Source organism: Zingiber officinale, chromosome 4B, assembly GCF_018446385.1.
Source record: "Zingiber officinale cultivar Zhangliang chromosome 4B, Zo_v1.1, whole genome shotgun sequence".
Taxonomy (NCBI): Eukaryota; Viridiplantae; Streptophyta; class Magnoliopsida; order Zingiberales; family Zingiberaceae; genus Zingiber; species Zingiber officinale.
Window position 1 is genome coordinate 127,330,606 of NC_055993.1, and position 10,293 is coordinate 127,340,898.

Consider the following 10,293-nt stretch of genomic DNA (forward strand, 5'->3'; position numbering starts at 1 on the left):
GGCCTCTGGCCTTCAAAAGACAAGCAATACGGCATATCACAAGAAAGCTCCTTCCATGCTGTGTTATCAGAGGAGCTCTGTTGCCATTTCTGCTCAAATCTCTTGCTCAAACCCAACAAACATATCAAAAAGTAGTAACAAATAACTAGCTAAAATACCAACTGTAGGGGCTAAAAACTCAGTTCAAATCTTCGTAAGCACACACTGAACATGTAAAGTGAGACCGTGAATAGTAACTGCCAAGATATCCCACTTATCTCATTGTGGGCGTGGCTAAATGGAAGTTTAACACCGTCAGACCTCATTCCTCTCTACGCATTTTAAATTTACGTGACATTTCCTTATAAGAAGCGACCTTCTTAGCTGCCCTTCTCAGTGGTCTTCCAACTGAAGATCTCCCATGTTCTTCATTGGAAAAGTGTAGCAAGCCACTCAAATCCTCGTCTTCCTTCTTTACTTGATCAGTATGACCTTGTGAACTGGAAGAGTCCAGCTCAACAATTTCATTATGCGATAGTTCAGTTATTGACTGAACACCAATTTCAATATCCTTGACATCATGCAAACTCTCCACAGGTTGCTGTGATTCAGGAGTAGAATGAACTAACCTTCGTAAGGACCTCCTGTGCTAACATAAACAGTTTCAACATTACTGAAGCAGAAAAGAAAAAAAAAAACAACCAAAGGTATACCATAAATTACCTTCTTCCATCTACCTTTTCTTCTAATTGTACTGATTGGGTCAGGCTAGTAGTGACTAAAGCTGCAAGGAGGTGTAAATGTTAGATAACCAAATGTTTTCAAGTTGCATACAATCACATTTAGTTTAGAATGTCTAACAGCAAGATATTACATTGTGCTTTTAACTTGCGCTTATTTGTGTTGCAGATCTTCTTTTCTATTGTTGTATGACATGCACCTTTAGCAGCTTCATCGTGATCAATTCCTCCCTCCTTTGTGTGCCAATTTGAAAGAAGATAAATCAGAAAGAATCAGATTGTCAAAGAAACAAAATGAATTCAATATGTACCTTGGTATGTTCTTCATTCGAAAAATGTGGCAAGCCACTCAAATCCGCTTCTTCCTTCTTTACTTGATCAGTATGACCTTGTGAACCGGAAGAGTCCAGCTCAACAGTTTCATAATATGATAGTTCAGTTATTGACTGAACACCAATTTCAATATCCTTGACATCATGCAAACTCTCCACAGGTTGCTGTGATTCAGGAGTAGAATGAACTGATCTTCTTCGCAAGGACCTCCTGTGCTAACATAAACAGTTTCGACATTACTGAAGCGGAAAAGAAAAAAAAACAACCAAAGGTATACCATAAATTACCTTCTTCCATCCACCTGTTCTTCTGATTGTACTGATTGGGTCAGGCTAGTTGTGCCTAAAGCTGCAGGGAGGTGTAAATGTTGGATAACCAAATGTTTTCGAGTTGCATACAATCACATTTAGTTTAGAATGTCTAACACCAAGATATTACATTGTGCTTTTAACTTGCGCTTATTTGTGTTGCAGATCTTCTTTTCTATTGTTGTATGACATGCACCTTTAGCAGCTTCATCGTGATCAGTTCCTCCCTCCTTTGCGTGCCAATTTGAAAGAAGATAAATCAGAAAGAATCAGATTAAAGAAACAAAATTAATTCAATATGTACCTTGGTACTGGCATTCTGATGAGATTCTTTCTTTTTTGACTTCTCTCTCTCCTAAAACAAAAATCATGCCAATTAGAAGAATATTGTCTGGAATATATATGTTGGTGTGTGAAGTACCTCAATCTCCAAATACTTCAATTGAATGGTTGATCTTGCACAACCAAGCTCATGTTGCAATTGTTTTAGCTACATAACAAGATGGACAACTTTAAGATAATGCATACCTAAGAAAGCTCAACTAACATGCCTTGCATGACACATTTTTTTGTCATAAAAAAGGAATTTTGAATTTCCAAATTCAACTAAAGAGGTGAAGTATAATACTCACTCTGTCTTTTCCTAAGTTAAGCTCCTGCACCAAGATAACCAAACAAGTTATAACCGAGGACTATCAGATTGGATGATGACAAAGTATATGGACAGGTAGCATACCCCTAGCATCTGAGAGTTAGCTCTTGCAAGTTCCCAGTTTTGTTGATTGGCTTTCTGCAATTGGAGCTCAAGTTTCTGGCACTGGATGCTGCGTTTCTGCAGCTCTATGTTGGTCAACCGTATCATCTCACTGCAAACAACAAACAAGCCAACCAAAGTACTCAAAATACTTGAACCATAGTTGGACCCAAATTTCACAAGTTAGTCAAAATAATTTAAGAGAAATTTGCTGACTTCCGTTCTGCTACCGCCTTCAACAAAGCATTATTTTCCTGTAATTAGAACCAATTCGTCAGATCAAAAGGTGTACAAAAAGAAAATACATTGCTTTGCTCAAGAGCAGAAGGAGAAACAAAGGAACGAAAGCGAAGAGATAAAGTGGAGTACCGTCACCAACTGAGCGACGTGGTCCTTGAATCTTGGAGAAGGCATCAGCTTTATGTTTTCTTTATCCCCATCAGTTTGGGATGGGCGGCCATTTCCATTTCCGTCAGAACCCATGGTGTTGGAGATATCCGACAACCCCTTCCTTGACTGATTGTTGACCGTCGAATGCCTCTTCTGCTTCTTTTCCAGTTCAGTCTTCGCGTCTACAATCAAACAGATGCGTTATCCAAGGAAACCAAAACCCTAACCCTCCTACTAGGTGTAATCCGAGGAACAACCCCACAAAATGACCAAGGGTTCATGGCGGTAGCATAGAAGAGAGCTTTGAAAAGGATACCTGTGGCGCCCGCGTGGTTGATTAGCAAGCGAGGACGGTCGCCACCGTCCATAGAAGATCGGAGAAGGGAAAAAAAAACAAGAAAAAAAACACCCCCTTTACTCTCCTCCACTCTTCTACTATGCAAGAGACACAGAATAAGGGCAGAGATCTGTGCTCAACGGAGAGATAAGAGGAACAGGGAAGAAGGAGGAGGGCGGAGGATGCGCTCGGCGGCTTCGCCTCGATGAAGAGGCAGAGCTCCGGCCGTCCTTTTTGAAATCGACCCCAATCGCGCCCCTTCTTTCTGCGTCCTCCAGCTGCATTTGATTTGGGCCTCTCTTTATTGGGCCGGTCGGTTTTCTCTGACCTCACGGTCAGATCATGTTAGTGATTTGGCCGCGATTGATTGTGATTCTTTCCTATGTTTATCGCCCTCTAAATTATAGTTTGGATCGGAACGAGACTCAAATTAAAACCTAAGGACGATAAATCTAGAGAGGGATTGTAACCAATTGTAGCCGGATCGCTATCACAATTCGATCGTAATTACAAGTGATTCATCTCTTGATCCACTTTTTGTTGACCAAGGAATCTGGCTTCCACAACTTGGTGCATACAGATTATCTTACTACCTACATGCGCTACTATTATTAGATGAGCAATGATATGCACAAAGAAAAAAACTCAATGAAAACCTCAAGGATAGACACATAAAGTCATGGCCCACCATTTCACTTTTTGTGGACCCCATCACTTTATGTGTCTATCCTTTAGGTTTTCATTGAGTTTTTTTCCTTGTGCATATTATTTTTCTTATTAGATAACCCTCACTCCCTACCTGTGCTACTTTTCTTCATAATTTATCTACCTATACTAAGCCGAGACGACAATCCTTCATAATTTATCTACCTATATTAAGCCAAATCACACCTATATTAAGCCGGCCTTATCTACCTATATTAAGCTGAGGTCGACGATACTAAACTATTTAGGATGAGCATTATGATCTTATACCATAGATACTTTTTCTTTTAGGTTTATTTAAAGAGGATGGCTTAATTTCTCTTTTAGGTTTATTTAATGAGGATTTGTTTAAAGTCAAACCCATTGATAAAGAAGTCAACCTTCCATTAATGGATAAAAACATTCAATTAATTCTTTATTAGGAAGGAAAACTCTTCCAAACGATGAAACTTTCATCATTCTTCACCCAAAGAACACAATAATGAAATGCAACTCCTTGAAACAAGATACACACAAAGAACACATTCTAAACAAAGTGCTCCCAGTTTATTAGTAGTAAACTCTCCAATCTAGGCATCCGACTAAAACTTCTCCTGATTTCTCAGGAGGTATAAAAATATGGTATCAGATCACTGAACATATATACATACGGAAACTACGAAGTATTATTACGTACTAAACGAGTATAACAGCATTCTAAGCAGCATTTTGTTCGACACATGTATAAGCAATCTCGGAAGGCTCAGCCCCCTGGTGCATCAGAGCTAGAAGACTTCCAGCTTTTCTCTTGGCCCTTTCCGTGCCAGTCTCAAGAAGTTCTTTGAGTGCTTCTTCCGCACCCACCTCCTTCGCAACCTTGAGGTTCTGCTCAACTCCACTACAAAGCGAATACATCAATGCAGCTGCACTCTCGCGAACCCGTGATGATCCACTTTTCATTAGTTTCACCAGGAGAGGAATAGGGTGAGAACTTGCAATTGCCGTCTTACCATCTTGATTATTTGAAAGGATTGCCAGTATAGCTAATGTTTCATCAATCATACCCAGTGTAGGATCGACCAGCATAGTGATCAAATGGTCAACAATGCCAGCTTTCACTGCGATAAGTTTGTTACCATTGTAAATGCAGAGGTTGAAAATTGCAGTAGCAGCATCTTTCTTACCTCTTGGACTTCCTTCACATAGCAGGGAAATAAGTAGAGGAATCGCCCCAGCTTCCCCTATCAGGATTTTGTTTGAATCTACAACTGACAAACTAAATAGAGTAGCCGCAGCATTCTCTCTTGCTTCCATAGTCTCACTTTGCAGGACTTCCACTATCTTTGGTATTGCTTTCTCTTTCACAATAATATGTTTGTTATCATCGTTTATGGAAAGGTTAAGGAGTGCCGTAACTGCATGCTCCTGCGTTCTTGGATCTGGAGATGAAAGGAGTTGTATAAGTAAGGGGATTGCACCAGCTTCAGCAATACATATTCTGTTATCAGCATTTCTCTTTGCAAGCAATCGGAGTTCACCAGCAGCTGCTCTTTGCTCTTCTTGGCTGCCATTTGCCAACTTAGACATTAGTGCCTTGATCCCAGCCTGGTTACAATCAGAATTGTTTTCTGGTTTACTGTGCTTTTTGTTCAATTCAATGCCATTGGCATCACACCACTGCACTATTAAGCTCTTCAAGATGAAATTGGGGGTGAGAATAGTGTGAGATAGAGGTTGTTGTGTCTTGGGGCAGGTCTTGTGTCCATTTTCAAGCCATTTCTGGATGTAAGATCTCTCATACGTCTGCAGAAATACTCACATTACAAGGATGCCTTTACTTTATCTTTCAAAGAAAAACATATTAGGATAATACAAGAAAGTAGAACAGTATGTTATTTTCTCGATTACCAGTCCTGAGGATATAATGACAGGATCCTTCATCAGTTCAAGCGACATTGGACACCGAAAATCATCTGGGATCACTGGTGATCTGTGTTTGGAAAAGCTTGTCTTCCTATCCATGCTAGCAGAAGCTAAGTTTTCTGATAGTACACAATCGTTAATCTTCTTCAGCAATAAGGACATGTCATCCAGTGAGACATCAGGCTCTCCATCGCTTGAAATGACCATTTCATTTAGAGCGACTGACTCCTTGATGATGTCATTCTTATTTTTTAGTTGAAGCTTTTCTGATATTCTTTTGATGACACTAATATCACTATAATTTTCATTCAGTGCCCAACTTAAATCTCTGTGCAGTTGCAGATCAGGCAATTCCACAGTTTCTTTTGCTCTATGAAGATGGGAATGCAAAAGTTCAATCTGCAAATGACAAAACAAAAACAAAACAAAAAATCATGTTCATCCATAGATGATTAAATGAGGGAAATACTTCAACTTCTGGTAATCACTCTCCGAACTCTTTCACAATGGTAGGCAAGGCTAAGCAGTAAAACACATAAATATCTATTCATCATTAATGATATAATTCAGGCGACTTACCCCATCTTTAAATACAATTTGCAGTACAAAAAGAAATATTCCTGAAATGAGTGAGATACAGAACCCATTTTTCCTGCTTTTGTTGGTGATGGAAATTAGATCATTTATTTACATTGTTTTGCCACAATGATGATCAGGTGATAGTGATTTTGTGTTTCATGGTGGTTTCAAGTGATGAACCAAGTTTGCCAATTTAAATTTGAAATGGTAAACTGCAACATTATAAATAGAAGATAAACATAAAACTATTAACAGACATAGAAACTCTATACACAAAGCCCGTATAACGAATTCAAGTTTCTTCGGATTGATTTGTGATTGAGTAGATTGGGACAAACTCCGAAAATGGGCAGGTGGATAAGAACTTCTTTAGCCATTGCTTAGCAAATGCAATGGTTTAAAGTGAGATTCATTTTGCAGAGATACAACTTTAGAATTTTTGTTTGTTTGTTTGGAAATTTGCCTATTTACTCTGCGTTGTTAGTTTGCAGTTCTAACATGATCCACCTTGGCGTGAGGACAAACAGGTATTAGATTATGACCATAGTCCTAACAGTTTCTAGAATAATGGTGGAACCAAACAATATTAAGAATTTCCAGTATGCAACAACATGATACACGAGGGTTGACAAAGTCCAGGATTTTTTTTTTCAAGACACAAAGTCCATGGTTTTGTGAGTTCAAATAAAATAACTAAATTCACGGCAGCTCATATATTACCTGTTCTTTAACTTCAAGCGGAATGTTAAGATTGTCCAAGCATATCTCATTGATTGCCTTTTCAATAGATTCAGTTGCCATTTGAAAGGAGATTTCAAATTTTGACGATCTTAGAACCTGGAGAGAATCAATCAAGAAGAAATCAAGAAAATTTCTTTCGAAGTGAATCTGGGAAAAAATAGAGCAAACATTTACAGCATCAAAATCTATCCCGTATAAAATAATACCTATAAGGAATCAAGATAATTGAGAACAAACCAAGAGAAATTGGAGAAATATATTGGAACCAATTACCTGATAGAGCCTGCTCCCCGCGTTGACTAACCGAAGGATCTCTTTCGCTTCCACGAGGGCCACGCGAAGCGATTCCAGGCCGCGAAGTTCGTCCGGACGGATCGATCCGGCGTCGTCCCTCAGCTCGTCGAAGAGCGGGGCAAGAAGCTTCACTCGCTGCGCCAGGTCGAAGCTCATCCGTCGCAATGGCCCGCGATTCTCGGGCAGCGCCGTCACCTCCTCCACTACTCCCGATAGGGCTTCCACCACCGCCACTCCATCGACGCCTCCGCTGATCTCCGGACCCTCCTCTGTCGACCCCATATATCCCGATCGCAACGGGATCAAGGTAGAAAGAAGAGGAAACTCTCAGATCGGGAGAGCAGCTCGAACTACAGACGTAAAAAAGTAAACTGAACCCCAACGCTTTTCCACTTTACCGCAGTTTTATTTTGATTTCACCCCTGAACTTCAACATATTACAATTTGCACCTCGAGACTAAAATATTCCTGGGCCTCTTAACCTTTACGTGTCTCCTTTTAAGGACTTTTAATAACTTTTTAAAAACTATTATTAATATTAAAATAATTAAATACTTCAATATAATCTCATAAAATGAATTATATACCGGTCAGCACGTACCCGTTATATGTGTAATATAATACAGATAGATTTTAAGATTTTGGGCGAATCTATTTTTTGAGAAATTCATAAAATAATGAATTAAGGAAAAAAAATATGATTATACCGACTAAAAAAAAGATTTCATCAATCGTTAATATGGTCCTCACCATGTATTAATATAGTATGTTCTTCGACTAATTATGACTCTCGATGTTGAAGGTGTTATTGACGAACTTATATTGGGTATTTATATAGTGGTATGAAAAAATAGTGAAAAATTGAACAATTAAATTCATGTAATATTACAACACAAGGATGACGCTCGAGAACTCCAATAGCAAACTACTAACTAGTGTTGAGAAAATCAGACTAGATCGCCCGGTTCAACCGATTGAACCGCGAACTGGCTCTTGATCCGGTCCGATCAATCATTAAAGTCGAAAAATAAAAAAAAATCGGTCAAAATCGGTTGATGCGAGGATGAGATGAGCACAAGTGGAAGGGAGGGTATTTTTGTCATTTGGCATATTAAGGGATTGGTTTTTTAAGGGGCACTGTTCATTGTGAGCAGGGGCGATTTTTGGGTGCCGCCAGCTTTGCACGCGAGAGGGGGGTCTCCTTCTCCACGCCCCCCCCCCCCCCTCGTCACTCCCCTTCTTCTGGCCGACGTATACCTCTGCCGCCTCGCTGCCTCCGGCTTTCTTGACGCTATCGTTGCCTCCGGCTTTCTTGACGCTATCGTTGCCTCCTCCAATGGGTGTCACCACGGCCTCCCCGCATTGTAGCTGCCTCCACGCGCTGCAGCCGCCTCCATGCGCCACAGCCGGTAGGCTCGGGAGCCAACGCGCACCGCCGCCCCCAACGGGCACCGATGCCTCCTCCAGCGGCCTCCGGCATCTCCGATAGGCCGCTGGTGTCTTTCCTTCCCGCTGTACGCCGACGACATCGCCGTCTTCATCAGTCGATGCTCTCCGGACATCACCCCCAGCAGTCAACAACTCCAGCATCCAACATCCGCCACCTACAGTGGTTGCTGCCACCTCTTACAGCGGCCACCGCCACCTCTTCCAGCGACCGTCGATGCCTCCAGCAGTCGCTGACGCCGCCCCCCAACAGCTGTCGCCGTTGTCGCAGCCGGCCCCATTGGCTGATACCACTGTCGCTGCCCCTAGTGGCTACCCTTGCCGCCTCATCCATGGTCTTCGCCCTCTGAGCAATCGCCGCCCAAGTTCTTAGCCTCTACAGTATTTATCTATTTCAGCCTGCGTCGTTGTGGTGTGTTCGGCCTATGTGCCGATATTGTATCCCGGCCTGTGTGCAAACATCATCTCTCGGTCGGTGTGCCGCTATTGTCTCTCAGCCGACATGTTGTTTACCGGATCCAGGTCACGCTCGGCTCCCTGCAGTCAGATCCGACGCCTTAGCTGTCACATTCATATGTCTTTCAGGGTCGTGACAACTCGATCAGCACCGCGATAAACTCACCGATCCATCCGAGGGCGCCCCCCGAGGCCAGGGTATGTTCTCGTACTCATTATTCGTTCATCTTGTTGTTATATTATTATTCGATTGCTTATACATTCGTGGGACCCGCCTCGAGCATTGGGGTACCAACGATCGAGGCGACCCGATCGCTGGCTGCAGGTAGTGTTGACCAGAGGACATCGGACGACTTGGTCAACACAGAAGACAACTCACCATCCGGGTCATGAAGATGCGGTCAATATTCCAGACACGTCGTTTCGACAGTTCTGTCTTCCCAGATTCCCAACAGGAACATATTTGTCGTCGTATGTGGGAACGCACCTGATCTGGAACGTGAAAATGGACGACGGGGAAAAATGCTGCCATATTCATGACCTTGATGGGTTTCGACGAGTATATCATATTCTCCTCACTCCACGGGTATTCGGGAGTCGAGATGTTGAGTCAGATCCTCTGCTGATCGGCAGGTCAATTTTTCCGTTATATTTTCTTTCGGTCATAGAACCTATCATAGTTTTCCGAGCAAGGACTCCCGTGCCAATCGGTCGGGTTTCTATCATACTAGAGCCACAGGCTCATTGCCGAAGACTCCCGCGTCGATCGGCCGGGATTGTATTTACGAAGACTCTCGCGCTGATCGGCCGGGATTAAATTTGCAAAGACTCCCGCGCCGATCGGGCGGGATTGTATTTACGAAGACTCCCACACCGATCGGCCGGGATTGTATTTACGAAGACTTCTGCGCCGATCGGTCGAGATTGTATTTGCGAGGACTCCCGCGCCAATCGGGCGGGATTGTATTTACGAAGACTCCTGCCCCGATCGGCCGGGATTATATTATATTAGAGTCACAGGCTCTAGAAATCGATCGGCGACTATAAACCCCAGAGTCGAGCGGCAACTATAAACTCCAGAGTCAAGCGGCGACTATAAACCCCTGTGAAGACCATCAAGCGGCGACTATAAACCCCTGTGAAGACTATCGAGCAGCGACGTTAAACCCAGGCCTCCACCGACAGTCGAGCGGCAACCTAAAACCCTCGCCTTAGAAGACCATCGAGCGGCGATGTTAAACCAGGTCTCCACCGACGATCGAACGACGACCTTAAACTCGTGTCTTCACCGACCAACTTATCAGAGCATTTTATCTCCCCCGTTCGGAG

The 10,293-nt window shown here is 42.5% G+C and overlaps 2 protein-coding genes across 3 annotated transcripts; both read right to left on the bottom strand.

Annotated features, from left to right (window-relative positions):
• Nucleotides 1-164: 164 nt before the first annotated feature.
• On the bottom strand, nt 165-3,141 carry LOC121976579 (SHUGOSHIN 2-like). Its single transcript, XM_042528798.1, has 13 exons — nt 2,821-3,141; nt 2,484-2,686; nt 2,331-2,368; nt 2,097-2,226; nt 1,993-2,016; nt 1,782-1,850; nt 1,665-1,715; nt 1,491-1,590; nt 1,340-1,400; nt 1,031-1,262; nt 854-953; nt 703-763; nt 165-623 (listed from the first exon to the last, which is right to left on the bottom strand). Exons 1-13 carry the CDS (start codon nt 2,870-2,872, stop codon nt 302-304), a joined length of 1,443 nt encoding a protein of 480 aa, XP_042384732.1. The 5' UTR covers nt 2,873-3,141; the 3' UTR covers nt 165-301.
• Nucleotides 3,142-4,073: 932 nt separating this feature from the next.
• On the bottom strand, nt 4,074-7,436 carry LOC121976581 (U-box domain-containing protein 12-like). 2 transcript variants are annotated; one of them, XM_042528801.1, is made up of 5 exons: nt 7,042-7,436; nt 6,748-6,864; nt 5,434-5,847; nt 4,710-5,328; nt 4,074-4,643 (listed from the first exon to the last, which is right to left on the bottom strand). In XM_042528801.1, the coding sequence occupies exons 1-5, from the start codon at nt 7,342-7,344 to the stop codon at nt 4,243-4,245; spliced, it is 1,854 nt and encodes a 617-aa protein (XP_042384735.1). In that variant the 5' UTR covers nt 7,345-7,436; the 3' UTR covers nt 4,074-4,242. The 2 variants fall into 2 exon arrangements, with proteins under 2 accessions (XP_042384735.1, XP_042384734.1); XM_042528800.1 differs by having other exon boundaries at nt 4,074-5,328; nt 7,042-7,435.
• Between the last annotated feature and the right edge of the window lie 2,857 nt (nt 7,437-10,293).

Coding starts and splice junctions, on each gene's coding strand:
- LOC121976581 (XM_042528800.1), bottom strand. CDS start 7,344: ATGGGGTCGACAGAGGAGGGTCCGGAGATCAGCGGAGGCGTCGATGGA. Junction 6,865..7,041: donor CGGGGAGCAGGCTCTATCAG/GTAATTGGTTCC, acceptor GATTCTCTCCAG/GTTCTAAGATCGTCAAAATT. Junction 5,848..6,747: donor CGCTTGAAGTTAAAGAACAG/GTAATATATGAG, acceptor TGTCATTTGCAG/ATTGAACTTTTGCATTCCCA.
- LOC121976579 (XM_042528798.1), bottom strand. CDS start 2,872: ATGGACGGTGGCGACCGTCCTCGCTTGCTAATCAACCACGCGGGCGCC. Junction 2,369..2,483: donor ACGTCGCTCAGTTGGTGACG/GTACTCCACTTT, acceptor TTCTAATTACAG/GAAAATAATGCTTTGTTGAA. Junction 954..1,030: donor CGAATGAAGAACATACCAAG/GTACATATTGAA, acceptor TGGCACACAAAG/GAGGGAGGAATTGATCACGA.